Source organism: Convolutriloba macropyga, chromosome 5 (genome assembly GCF_964194025.1).
Source record: "Convolutriloba macropyga chromosome 5, txConMacr16.3, whole genome shotgun sequence".
Taxonomy (NCBI): Eukaryota; Metazoa; Xenacoelomorpha; order Acoela; family Convolutidae; genus Convolutriloba; species Convolutriloba macropyga.
Genome location: NC_134472.1, coordinates 29,117,706 through 29,132,486, shown reverse-complemented (window position 1 = coordinate 29,132,486; position 14,781 = coordinate 29,117,706). Strand labels below are relative to the sequence as shown.

The window sequence follows — 14,781 nt, the reverse complement described above, 5'->3', positions numbered from 1 at the left end:
ATTGAACTTTAACTTTGACACAGCAGCATCATTACTTCTTACTCTTTACGCAGATATCAAAAGTTATAGAGCAGCCTTATATTCCTTTCGAATTAATGTTATAAATGCCATTCCTACGTTACTTGACAAACGTCTTCCAATCTCTTTAGTGCCTCGTAAATCTTTGATAAAGATCCTTGATGCAGTCCATGATAGCCAAAAGAACGCCCCAGATCGTCTAACTTTGGCAATACCAATGACTGACATACTTTCGTACTACGATGCAAAATTAGTACAAGAGATTTCGACAGTTGAAGACGGACTTTTACTGACACTAGCCATTCCCCTAGCCTCTAGCCAGACAGTGTTTGAAGTTTATCGTGCAATAGTAATCCCTATGCCTCAGAAGGACTCCGTAGACGCCTTAAGATATGTAATAGAGGGAGAATACTTAGCAATCTCAGAAGGACAGATGGAAACCACAGTACTGACGAAAGCTCAGTATGACAACTGTCTTGGATCGCCACGATACCGAATCTGTCATGAGACAATGGAAACCCACCTTGGATTCTCCTCGTGTCTAGCAACCCTCAAGTTTCACCACACAATCTCAGCATTGAAAGTATGTGATACAGAGAAGGTTGTGTTACCCAACCCAGAACGAGCACAGAACCTTGGATACGGAATTTGGCTCCTAACATCAGCTTCAAGTGATTATACCCTTAGTGAGATTGGTACGGATGAAAATGGCCGACACATCAATGTTCCTCATAAAGGTTGTAACATCTGTTTAATCACATTAAAATGTGGACATACAATGTTCAGTGACCACATTAAAATTCGAGCTGATTTACAAAGTTGTCAGTACCTTCCAGCAACGAGAATTAATGTAAAATTACCAGATCCACTTGCACACTTAATTGACTCAGTACCTAACATAAACGGCCTTCCGAAATATGATTCCAGTACTGAAGCAAACCTCGATTTATTGAAGAAAGTTAAAACCGAACTTATTTACTCGAATAGAAAGTTATCAACAGAGTCACTAGATGCTATAGCAAAGCCAATTACCACTGAAATAAACCAGCACTAATCGACAAACTTGAATCCTACGTTCCAATCAAACTTTCTCTCTCGCTAACAATCATTGTCTTTATCGGAAATCTAGCTTTACATATTCTCTTCATGTTCTTATACCATAAAGTAGCCTTTGTACGACGAATGGTACCAAATTTCATGAAGCTTAACGGCACCAATGTACCGCTAAACCCAGTAGTTTCCGTACCCAAACATCTGAAAGCAGATGTAGTCACAACTCTAGCCAAACAACTCAATCAACCGCCAACAGTCATTTCCCCAGAAGAACTTGGAACCCTCAAGCGACAACGACGAAATTCCATGCCTGCAACTTCTACCATGTCACTCAACACCATGGACCGATTCAACACAGACGATGAACTGGACCATCAAGCTCAACCCCGAGATGAAAGTATTCTTTAAGTTCATGAAAGTCTTAAATAGTCCAAGTATTAACCCTTTAAATGATTCAGTATCCCCTCATTCATTAAGATCTCATCATAAGTGATTTAAACCAATAAATCAGTACTCCAACCCTAGAAAATTAACCAGAGCTGTTAACCACTTATTCAGTCACTTCAAATGTTTTCAAAGAGCTATTACTCAGTGAAATAACCATGATAAATTTCAGTGCTAATCTTAATGTGTTCTCTAAACCCTAACTCTACCTTCTATTCTCACTATTTCCTCAACATTAGCGCATTTTGACATCCTTCATGTTCCTTTAAAACCCTTAATTATGTCTTAACCCTCTTTATTTTAACCTTGTCTTAACTTAAACTTTATTTCTCTTATCTTCTTTCATTGTCCTTAACTTAAATGCTTTCGTTCCAAACTCTTTTCTAAGAAAACATAAATTGGGTGGCTCCAACAAAAATATGTTATATCACCATACTCGTGCAGATTATATGTTTTATAGAAAAATTGTAAAAATCCAGTTCCTTCTCAAAATTTTCATGGAAAATTTTCATAAAGTCGGGTAGTGTCACGCCCCTATTTCGTTCCTTATAGTTACGTGATGATTTTCCCTTAAATATCCATAAATAAGTGCTATAAGTTAGTTCATATTCAGTTAGTTTCAAGGCCATATATAGCCAGTATTTCCATCTAGGTGAAAAACAACCGCAGATTGACAGTTTTACTAGCAAACACTTCAAGTGCCTAAAAGCCTCAATATTTACTTTTTTGAGTTTCTTGATGATAAATTCACATAATCAGTAAATAACTTCATGAGAGATTATGTACTTGGTGAAGTAATTATTCTGATAAAGTAGATGCTAATACGGAATTGTATATGTACTGAACAAACACCAAGAGACGTACAAAAGCCGGAAATTGCCCAACTTGTAAATCAGTAAATATTTGCGAAGGACCAATACAACTGAAGGCACAGTCCTGCGAAACCCACTATCACCAGAACACCGGAGAACCAGCCTAACAATCAGTTGCCTAACATCTTGTTAAACTTGATAAAAACTTGAGAAACTTCTTGCTAAATTTATTGATTAATTATTGCCAAAACAATTAAAGATTGAACTGGAAAATCCTTATAAAACTCTAAGTTACACAAGGCCTCTACAGAGCAGAATAACTCTGAGAAAAGCTATTAAATACAAGGCAAACCAGTGGATATATCGCGCATCCGAACCGCTCAATAAAAGGCTATTACTAGCTAATTTTGTTTCAAAATATATCTGCTAAAAACCGCACTGTGAAACACCAAATAAGTCCTTGTAAAATGCCAATTATCCGAGTTAATTACTCCTAATATAAACCTCAATAACACCACGAGGAACACTATTAAAATCAGTGCGTAACAATAAGTCAAAGAAGTATTGATGTCAGGTTCTCTGTTCGGACATTCTTCTGAAGTTCCTACGAGATATCATTTTCCTAATCTTTTTAATCACAAGGGTTATCTCTTTCAAAAGTTCAAATGAGGGCATCGCACTGTACTATGAGGTTCGTCTACACCAAGTTGTCAACGACAACTATGCCCGCAATAAATTTTTTATTCAGCTTCGGATATCAGAATGTCCAAAAAAATTCTAGCATTTATGCAGCATATCTGATGAGCTTACTAGAGCTCACGATTGCTAGTAATTGTATTGTTTTTTCAGAAATGTATTTTTTATGCTGTCTTTTCTTTTTGTTTTTCTAACGAATAATCGTTGAGCTATAAAATTTGATTACTGATTTCTATTCTAGGTCTAGGTTCTCTTAATGTTGTCAGGTGACGTGTCATATCTATTCGGCTCAGTGAAGTCCACTCTGTACAGTACCACCGCACAGTTCTACCAACTGCAAGGCGACGAAGATGGAGGTGTGAGAAATCCTGTAAAAATGGCTGGAGTTACACCTACGCCAGAAAATTCTCTGGAGGTGAATTTCTAATTACCTAATTTTGAGACTTTCATGAATACATTATATCGTTACCACCAGGTATTGCAGCAGCCGTTTTGGGGTTTATGTAACGTCTTTATCTGATCAGTGACATATTAATTCATGATGACTGAAGTCGGGGCTGAATTAAGGGGGCGTATTGCTTCTCTCCTCAGGACAAAACAAACAGCTGGAAAAAATTCTGCCTGTAGTATGCCTTCAATTTTTTAGTCTTAGAAGACTACTATTCATGTTTTTTTTTTGAAATACATGCGGGTCCGTTGATCTTTTCTGTCAATTTTTAATTTTCTGAGAAAAAGCGTTATCAGTTTTAAGCCCTAAGAGTGATGATTTGTTGTTTTGGATGGCGGTGATTTGCATTGAATTTGATCTTGTAGTTTTTATTTCCAAAATAGCAAATTTAATTTCATAAGCTAAATTTTAATTTAACCAAAAGTCGTGAACTCAAAAATGATGCTTTTGATAGATAATCGTCACAAAAATGGACGCAAAAGATAAAATAACCAAGAAAAACAAAATTATCGATTTTATCGCGAACTCAAAAGTTGACTTAGGAGACACGTTTTAGTCTAATAATTTGATTTATTTTGAAAAGTTTCTTCAAAAAATGTTCATTATCAAAAGGCAACGGAAATCATCTCTAAAATTATATCGTCTCTAAAAATAGTTATAGATCTGTGTCCTAATTCAGACTTCACATAACCATGTGCTTGATATCGATTGTGTAACAAGAAAATAGCTGGAATATTTCGGAAAAATAGCTTTCTCACTCTACTTTAAATGCTGCAAATGTTTTCGAAAAACCTCACATCGCTTTAAAGCTACTTAAACAATAAGTTTTTCGCTCCTTTTGCCAAATCAGCGGCACGAAAGTCACCTCTCTTCTTGTGTTTCTCATTGACAACAAAAACGAAAAAAATGGGAACAGCTCTTGAAAGAGTGCCCAATTATAATTCAATTTCTTTGAATTTTAAAAAACCAGTAGAAAGCCACTAATAGCTCTAGTAAGTTTTTGCTAATTCAAGCATTGAAAATTTCATTTATTAAAACATATGAAAACTTCCATGAAATGTGCAAAATAAGTGAAAATGTCAAGAATGTGAAAAATTTTAAAAACTTTGAGCCTGAATTTTTCTTCGAGAAGCAAAAAATTTGAAAAGTCCTAACAGCCGAGTCAGTTCTTCAGATTTTCATGATATTTCTTGATCTCTCAGCAAAATATTTAAGTTTGGCCGAAATTGATCAAGCAAAAAGTAGGGCTGGTATGAAGTTCCCAACCCCCATTTCAGTGGGTTTGGAGAAAATAAAAATTGTTGGGTGTTTCATCACTGTCCAGATGACGTGTGGAATTTCTGCTATTTAAGAGGAAAAATTTTCCTCAATTTGTAATTAGAGTTCGTTTCGTTTAAAATATGACTTTATTAACCATCGTTGAATACTCTGCATTAGATGATTTGAGGGGATTAGCGATTGAGCAGGGAGAAAATAAGAAATTCACACGAGTAAGATGTGAAATCGGATTACCTGTGCACGAATAAGGACAAGAGAAAACGCAAATCTGTAGCAAGTTTGACATTTTTAGTTAGTCGACAGTAATTGCCATTTTTCTCAGTTTTTTTTTTTATTTTTTTAAATGAAGTTCTTCATTTCGCAGACATTAAAAGAGTAGATGTTCATTTTCACATTTTTGAAAAAAAAGTTGAACGTTCCCAAAAAAGTTAATGCTGATTGAAGTACCAGTTCTGTTTGATGCGGACAAACCCTTCAGCGACCCGTTCTTTGTGTGTCCAGGCACAGAATGGGTCGCTGAAGGGTTTGTCCGCATCAAATAGAACTTGTACTTCAATCAGCATTAACTTTTTTTTGGAAACGTTCGCATTTTTTTTTCAAAATTAAAAAAAAATGTGAAATTGGACATCTACTCTTTTAATGTCTGTGAAATGAAGAACTTTTTCTCCCGTGTTTCCTATAAACCGTACTTACAAATTAGGAGTTCGAAAAAGAATTTCACTTTTTTCTTCACAGTTCAGGTATTGGCACTGCACGGGGTGGATCTCGAAGTGATGTCAGTATTTTAATTATATTTTTATGTTGAAGTTTGTATGGGAACTAGTTGTGCAAAAAAGCGCTAGCGTAGAAGCCTCCTTGTTTTAATATCAAAACCATTGCTGTAAATTGAGAAAACTGCGAGTTTCTATTATTCGCAGGACCCTGATAAGGTATGATGACTGGGTTGTTTCTCCTTCATTATAACCACCGATTGATCTTTTCTCACCTTCGAGTTCCACTATACATACTAACGAAAGGACAGTGTCAAAAGATTTAGAGCCATTAACTCTTACTGTTTCAGGGAAAGTTGGAGGCACTTTACAGAGATCCAAAAACATTCACGACAACTCCCGCAGGTTTAAAATACAGATTGTAAAATTATTTTTTGTTGAATCATTGATCACGCATTGACTGAACGAAGTGTGAATTAGACAAATGCACCAGGTTCACGATTGTGCATTTTTGGTTCATTCTTCTTATTACAGTGCGTATTTAGATTCAGAGGCGTTTGAGGCATTCTGTTCAGCATTCAAAGTGGACTCAGTGAAGAGTGAGATCTCGGCTCTCCTGGTTGAACACACAGAACTGAGGATGCTATACTCAAGGCTTGTGCCATCGGAGGTCAGTAAAGATTGTTGCTGATTCGCCTCATAATTAAGGTTAATTGTTATAGTTCAAAATGTGATAAGTCAGATTTATAATTTTGATAAGCCTTGAAAAGTTTCGGTAAAAACAAATTGCGTGCTATATTTGTGATATATGTTGTCAAGATTTTGTTAATCATTTTTGTTGCGATTATTAAGTGAATGCCTCAGGCTGAACTCCTCAGACACCAGAAAACCATAAGCAAAGAGCTATGTTTTTAATGAAGTGAATAAAAAGTTGCATATTTTGTTGAGAAAGGACTAACTGGTCTTCTAATGTGACGGGATTCAAAGCATCAATGCTGTACTATTAAAGCTTAGTTCTGCAGGTGAGCCATATGGATTTTTGGTCACGGCTGTGGTTCAAACGACAGTTACTGGAGAACGAGGCAGAGCGAAAGACGGAACTGTTGTCCAAGGTGCAGACATCACTCCACGGAGATTTGTTGGATTGGGGAGACGAAGAGGAGGAGGAGCAGGAAGAGGAAGGGAAAGAAAAAGATGTTAAACAGGCAGCCATATCTCAACCACCAGGTGAGAAGTTTATTGTCTAGCAGGTTCACATTGTCCAGTCATGTTTTCATTATAGAAGAACAAATTTTTAATCGTCGTTGACCTGATGGATATCTTGGTTGGAATCTCACCGATTATTTTAGCAGCTGATTCGCAAGGAAATTTACTTTTTGGCCACACATTTTATTGGGACATATTTTGAATATGCGTGTTTCTAGGCAACGCAACAAAACCTAAAGAGTCAGATTCTTCTTCAAACAACGATGGCTGGGGCGAAGATGATGATGACGAGAATGAAGCGGATGAGCTAGAGAGAAATGTGAGGAAGGCCAAAGAGGCGGAGAAAGTAGGAGGAACGACCACTGACCAGAGTGGACAATCAAGGGAGCTTTCTGTACATATCGACCCAAGTGATGATTCTCTGCAACACATCGAATCAGCACCAGGCAAGTCTAAATATTATTGACGAGGTTAGAGGGGCACGCAGAAATACGCAGCAGTTTGGAAGTTCAATTTACTATTGTTTGATTAATTGCTCTTGAACGTAGTTCATAGCAATTATTGTGAACGTGTGTGTCTTTTTTATGCAAAATTTTCGCTTGACGATTTTGACTTTTTGCATTTCGCCCTTGACTTTTTGCATTTCGCGTGATCTGAAATTCCCTCTCAATCACAATTTCAAGCAGCTGAACTCAATTGGCGGCAATTTAATACTAAAAGTCAAATGAAAAGTGCGCCGAAACTGGTGTCATTTTTTACTTTAAATCTTAATAGTGGTATATGTTAACCTCTAATGTGGTTATTTGAAGCCCACTATAGAACTTCTTAGTCCCATTTAGCCCCCCCCCCGACTGAAGCAGGCTGCAATTGATTAGAGCTCCCACTAGTCGTTCAAGAGCAATTCTTCCGACGTTTAGTCGGTTATGTTTATGGGTGGCAAATATGTAGTAAATCAGCTTATATAAATAGTGTAAATTACCCGCCAAAGCTTGATCTGGATGTGTGAATTTAGCTCAAAGTTAGCACCTGTGCTTTCTCACTTTTAACTTTTGGAGTCATGCTGAAAAATATATGCTTCTAGAAAGAATTTATTAATAGCCGCCCTCATCTTCTCAGCCGGCTATTATAGCGCTCCTATTTTTTTACAATTCAAAGAATTTAAATTGTATTTGGGCGCTGTCATTTTTTTAAGACTCGAAGAGGAGTAGTGGTTTTCTTAAGGTTTTTTTTACCGGAAGTACTATTCGTTCAGATGATGTTTTGACCTGAAAACGAAAGTGAGTAAAATTGCAGTGTGAACTAATTGTTTCTGAGCGAGAGAAGTTTTTGGATCGTGCGCTGCGTTTAGTGAATGACTTTTTGACCTTGAAAAGTAGTTTTTGACTGAATGGCACATATAGATAACGGTTTTTGGCCGTTTTTTTGCCCAAGTGCCCCTTTTTTGCTTATAATTTGCTTTTTTGTAGAAATAATTCTATATTGGAAAGTAAACCTCGGAAATGCGTTTGAAGTTCAAAATTGTCAGATATTTCTTGAATTTTTAGTTAATTTTTGTCTTTTTTTTCTAGTAATTTCTTCATTTTTGGATCTTTCAGCCGTCTTTTTGTCAAAAATCAGTTAACATAGCATCGTCCCTTTGATAATTCACATACTTAACGCCTCTTTCTATCTCGATTTAATTTTGTTTTATAAAATTGTACATATGCTAATCCGATTTTGGTCGTTTTTTTCCAATTGTTCTGTTTTTTGTTTGTTTTTTGGTTTTAATTACTAGCACTAGTGTTTTTGTGCAATATGAGGGATTTAAATTTTGTTCAATGAAATCTCAATCATATTTTGGCATTAAGTTTTTTGAAAACCTTTTTATTGAAAAATTTTTTTTCATAAATGCGGTCTGAAAAATTTTGAACATTTTTTTGCAAAATTTTTTGTAGGTTTGAATTCTGATTTTGCCTCGTTTTGTTCCGTTCAGGATGATGGATCTTTGTCTAGGATGTCGCGTTGTTTTTACTATGTCTCGAATGTTGAACATTTAAATGTAATCGTTTTCTTCATTTAATTAATTTGATTTTTAACTTTCAAAAATCAAGAATGTCTTTTTGTTACTGTGTTCCTTACATTCTGTCCATATTTTTCACATTCTAGTTTGTATCATTCTGGCTTTGGCCTTGCATCTACATTTTTATTAGATGTTTTGATTTTTTTCAGTTGTTAAAAATTGAATGATTTCAGGTTTTTCTTAGATTTTCGTAATTTCTTTAGTTTGCAATTGATTTCATTCATCATACATTTGTCCTGAGAGTTTGCTAGAAAACCTATTCCAAAATTTCTACTTTTTATTACTTATTGCAGTTTTCTTCAGTCCTTGGTATTGTTTTTAAACAATGTTTTGCCTTTGATTTTTATTCTGTTGCTTGTTTTCCAATAATTTAATTTTTGAATTGGTATGAAATCATGTTGTCTGGAAAATATACATCAAGGAAGAAGTATGTATTGTTTTTGGCCTAATTGCAGTTTTTAGAAATCTAATTGTAGTGGTTTTCTGATTCTTAAATTTGCGCATTATTTTTGAAAAATTTAACTTAGTTTCTATGGTTATTATTTGCCGTCTGCTTTCGCGACCTTGAGATTAGAATCATGAGTTATTTGAGGGCAACTGATAGGCCTGTCAGCTTTTTCAGGCTATTGGTATTTTGTCCATCCTAATTATGTCGCACTTATTAACGTTGCCAAACGTTTTCAATATTATAAAATTTTGCTGCATTTCGTTTCTCTTGGTGATAGTGGTTTAAATTTCACTAATTTTTAGATTAGACCTTGGGAGGTAATGAGTTAAAGGTTTAATACAAAGGGTATTGACTCAGCTTTAATTACGGTTTTTTGTGTAGTTTTGATGATTCGAGTCGCTTCCGGAAATCTTCCGGCTATGTTTTTGTTAAGATCTGTTCACACATTTTCATGATTTTTGAAGTCAAATTGGAGTAGTGATTTTGGTCAAGCCGAAACAGGAAGTGGAGCGAAAAAGCGAGTGGTTTTGCGGCGTGAATTTTTTTCGCTCTAAATTTAAAGTAGAGTGAGAAAACGGTGTTTGAACAAAAATTCGCTTTCTCGCTAGTGGTTTTTTGTTCACATGTGGCAATTTCACTTTGTATTTTACAGTTTTTTCGATTTTTTGGATCGGATTTTTTTCTAAATGGTTTTCCCAATCTATTCAGTTCATTCTGGGCCTAATTTTTTGATTGAACCAAATTTCTCTTTTTCGCTAGTGATTTTTGTTCACATGCGGCATTTTGACCTTGATTTTGTTTTTTAATTTTTGTTGATCTGATTTTTTTTTGGAAATGATTTTTCAAATTCACTCCAAAAACTTTGGAAATGATTTTCCAAAGTTTTTGTTTAGGCAATGAAAATTCTTTGAATTGGACGTCAAGACTTGTCCTGCTATGTTGTTTTTACTTCGTCGAACAAAAAAATGTTTCGCTTTACCTCATTTTGCCGCTTTATCAACATTTTGCGTGAAATCTTGTTGACTTCTCTAGGCTAGTTTCCCTCTTCTCTCATTCTGCTAAAAGTGATTTTGAACATCAGTTGCTCAGCAAAGCAATTCAAAATGAACAGATTCAGTATAAAAATTGAAGTCAGAAATAGAAACGGGATAAACCCATAAAGCCCAATTTTAGATGCCCGCTATTTGAACGTCGTTCCTATAAGTATTAGTTACCTCTCTCTAATGCTTATTGGTATTGATAGTAGCCTCTGTAGCCTCTCTCTAAGAAACAGAAGTATGTTCAACTACGAAATGCCATCAAAATAAATCGGACTTAAAAATGTTTGTGTACAAAAATCTTTTTATTTCAATATGTATTCATTCAATACCAATCATGCTTATTGGAATCAACGCCGCTATTTTCCGACAATCTGCCGGGTATGTTTAAATAAGTGCTTGTAGAATTTGTAATATTTTATTAGCGGCCGTCGGCCTCTCAAAAGCTATTTTTAGGCGCTCTCCTTTTTAAAAGCCGCCCTCATCTTAGCAGGCTTTTATCGCGCTCCTATTTTTTTCTTTTACAATTCAAAGAGTTTGAATTGTATTGGGGCGCTGTCTTTTTAATACTCGAAGAGGGATATCGGAGAAGTCTTTTTAAATCAATTTTGGAGTGGCTTTAGAAGCAGGAATTGAAACGCGTGAGTAAATTTGGAGTGGTTTGGGTGCTGCACAAAATTGAAAGAGTGGAGCTAAAACTTAGGGGTTTTTTGTTCATTGCACTGTTTTCGAGAGAGCGAGAAATTGAGGTGTGAAAAATTGCTGTGCGCGAGCAAAATTTTTAATTCACGTGCGGCTTTTAATAGCAGTTTTTATGCAATTTTTGGTGAAGAGGTTTTATTAAGAGCCGCCGTTAGCCTTTCAACCGGCTATTATTTATGCGCTCTCCTTAATTCGCTTTACCTTTTGATCACGTTTTTCGTTTTACATAAGTCACGATTTTCACGTTTGCCTTCTGACTTACTTCACTCACTGTTTCAATTGAATGGATTTTAAATTTTTCCAAGCATTGAATTACGTAATTTGGTGAATACGGTGAATGTCAAAAGACCAAAGTCAAAAGAAACGGGATAAACCGATAAAGCCCGGTCATAGTCTTTTTGACTTAGTTTATCAAATTTCATTAGAGCGGTTGCGAGCTGAAACTAGTATTAAGCTTAATACCCTCAAGTTTGGAAGCTGAAGTAAGTATAAGTTTAGAATCTAACTGAAGCTGCGCAACGAATTAGAACATTTTTTGAAACTTAGGAACAAATATTGTCAATTTCTATCTCTTTTTTTCTTTTTCTGTTTCAATCCCGATATGCGTCTAGCGCGTCAACGGCGGCTATTTTCCGGCAATCTGCCGACTCTGTATACAATATTGTAATAATTTTAGGCTCGTGTTAATAGTGATTGAAGGTTTTTGGCAAATAATATGTGTGTTTTATGATAATTTGGATGCTTTCATCTTTTCTGCTCATTTTTTAGCGAGTGTTATCTTTTTTTTGCGTGTTGGCACCTCTAATCCTGTGGAGGGTTCTTTTTTCTTTCATCGATGTTCTTTAACTCTAATGTTGGCCAAAGTTTGCTTGAGTCGGATTGGACGAAAAGTCTACTTTCTGGTGCGTAATCCCATAAAAATTGTCAAGTTTCAACAAGTTGTTCGTCAGAACCTGCGATGAGCTCATCAAGATAGCATATATGGTGATGCAGATGGGTTACCGACCCATGAATATTCTCCACTGTTGCTCAGGGCGTATCAGAAAACAGCAAAGTGCCGCGTGGGTCTTGCTGAACATCTGATTCGATAGAAACAATAAGTTTGTTGTAGAAGAGTGGACTGTGATCTGAGTGGCGAAAATTGGTAAACGCAGTTATACTTCATCAGTTCAAATCTTAGACAGATCATTTTGTCTTTTGGAAACAGCTTGAAATTGTGTCCCATACAGTCCCATACAGCCGGGTTTTCTATATTGCAGTGTCATCCTCCAGACCAGCCTGATTGCGTTGTTTGGTAGTTAATTTCAGTCTCCCCGCTCATTGGTTGAGACCACGAGGTGAGAAAACTGCTCCTTGTTTTCGTTTCACTAATGACTAGAATTAGAGCCAATACTCCCTCTCTTTGGGTGAGTTTTTATCTGCCCATTTAGGGTTGTCATGGGGCTCTAGCAAGTATAACGAATGCGGTTCCTCGGGTGGCATTTACGGAAATTGGCTGAGTGAATTTGTTAAAAGACACCGACAAACCCTCAGAAATAAAGCTTCTATTGGCGGCAATAACAGCCTATCTCTTCAGCGTCTTCCTGAAAGTCGCTGAGAAACCCCCAATTCTTCAGTTGCAAGTGGAACATTAAGAATTCCTCTTTCTGAACAATTGTTTTCATGCGTGCCATTTTTCCGCTCTTCTGCTGTTTCAAGAGCATGACCAGCCTTCAAGGCCACATTTGCAAGTGAGCTATTTTGCAGCGATAAAATCATATTCAAGAAAAAAGCTGCCGGCTTACCTGCTTGCCAAGATGGAACATGGATGTCGTCTGACCGTGAATTGCTCTCTGGCATAAGGTTCTTCTTTTGTACCATTGGGGGCATGTTTGACACGGAGAAAGATGATACAACTCTAACGCAAATTCGATTATGCCTGGCTATTGCAGCGCCATGTGCACAGCATGAAACATTATGGCCACCATAAATGTCTATTTTTGTAATACGGATATTTGCTCTCTGTATTAGAATTTGGTACGCCTAATATATACTTCGAAATTCTTGTGCAGTCAAATAAAGATCGAGAGCTGGTATAGGTGATGGTAATAGCCTTGCTCCCGAATAACAGAATAATAAAGACTGAAGTCTCGCTTCTTCTCCCCTACAGCACAGTTTTTCAATTAGTGCTTCAATCTTTTTTGTCGCGGATTTCCTGAATTTTGTTCTGAGAAGGCCTGAGTGCAAGGAATTGAGGTATCATAGTTTTCCGGTAAAATATTGTCATCCTTTGGACTCTGACTTGTGATACCTGACATAAGCTTGTCAAGCGACATTACGAAGCTAACGAAAGCAGGTTTGAACTTGTCCAGATATTGCCGAATGCATAAACCTCAGAAACTTATAGGCAGTATAGGCGCTATGAGTCATCACTAAGAACGGTACCCAGAATGTTCTTGTAAGTTTCCTGTTTTTTATCATCAGATTTGTTTTTAAATATCTTCTTTCGAGTGCTACAAGGAAGCGAATACGCCATTCTTGGTGTTTTCATACAATTATGCAAATTTCCTAAGGAACTTTGTAGGTAGACGAAGTAGCCAAGGCAACGGAAATTTTGTCTACCCGTTTAATGAGATTTTAACATATTCTGAGCTCCCAAGGGCTGCTCCTAGCACCTCTAATCCTGCGGAGGACTTTTCTTTCATCGTTGTTCTTTAACTCTACTGGAGGCAAAAGTTCGCATGTGTCGGATTGGACGAAAAGTCTACTTTCTGGTGCGTAATCGCATAAAAATTGTCAAGTTTCAACAAGTTGTTCGTCAGAACCTGCGATGAGCTCATCAAGATAGCATATATGGTGATGCAGATGGGTTACCGACCCATGAATCTTTTCCACTACTGCTCAGAGCGTGACAGAGAACAGAAAAGTGCCTCATGGGTCTTGCTGAACACCTGATTCGATGGAAACAATCAGTGTGTTGTAGAGGAGTGGACTGTGATCTGAGTGGCAAAAATTGTTAAACGCATCTATACCTGGTAAGTATTTATTAACGACTTTCAGAAGTTGTCTGCGTTTTACCGAGTCCAACACAATTTGAAAATCAATCTGCAGAATGTCTGAGTTACGCGATGGTTTCATCATTGTTTCGTACGAAATCTTTTACGAGTGATTAATTGCTTCTGCATCACTCCGAATGCTTACACAGAGTTGTTAAATTTTGAACTAATCTGCATCGCTGCTGGCTTCCGCGACCTTGATTTTAGCCTGAAGTCTTCTTAACACTTCACCTAATGCAGTTGAGTGGATGCCCCCTTTTCCCGCTGCAGAATAGTTTTGAGGTCATCTTTATTGTTCTTTTGTATTCTTTTTCAGTGACGCAGCTTGATTCCAGAATCCCCAAAGTCTCGGTTTTTCCAAAAATTTTTTCTATCTAAAACATTCTGCACAGCTTTGCGCCTGTTTCTTTCCATATCTGTTGTCGGTTGTTATAATACATTTTGAAACAGCAAAGAGTTTTCTCCAATTCGATTCCGCTTAAAGATCGAGGCAATCATATACTGTATCTGTTAGGACCGTAGACCTACACGGCCACCTCATTAAAAGTAGCTTAAAGATTGAAACATTGGAGCTGAATACTTTGTCAGATATCAAGAATCTTTTGCTGTTTTTTGTCAGTTTTTTTCAAATTTATATAGTTTTCTTAGCCTATTATGATGTGCACATGGTTTTCGCTCTTTGTTGTGATATTGAGTTTTTCCCGTTTTTTAAAGTTCAAGTTGATCTTAATGTTTTTTTATGATCACTTTCAGAATTTGAGGAGGTCTTTGGGTGGAAATGGTTGCTCTAGTTGTTTTGGCTGCCTTTCGATTGAATTGAATCGGATTTGAGTTC

The 14,781-nt window shown here is 36.5% G+C and overlaps 1 protein-coding gene across 4 annotated transcripts in view; it reads left to right on the top strand.

The window, feature by feature from the left end:
• The window catches only part of LOC142339302 (uncharacterized), a 56,503-nt gene that overhangs the window by 21,184 nt on the left and 20,538 nt on the right, over positions 1-14,781 (top strand). For 3 of the 4 annotated variants that reach the window (XM_075389239.1, XM_075389241.1, XM_075389243.1), the window contains exons 3-8: positions 3,290-3,438; positions 5,667-5,678; positions 5,810-5,864; positions 6,005-6,129; positions 6,482-6,686; positions 6,884-7,111. In XM_075389239.1, coding sequence (XP_075245354.1) covers positions 3,290-3,438; positions 5,667-5,678; positions 5,810-5,864; positions 6,005-6,129; positions 6,482-6,686; positions 6,884-7,111 — 774 coding nt within the window. The remainder of the gene's footprint in view (positions 1-3,289; positions 3,439-5,666; positions 5,679-5,809; positions 5,865-6,004; positions 6,130-6,481; positions 6,687-6,883; positions 7,112-14,781) is intronic. The other variant, XM_075389240.1, reaches the window with a different exon arrangement.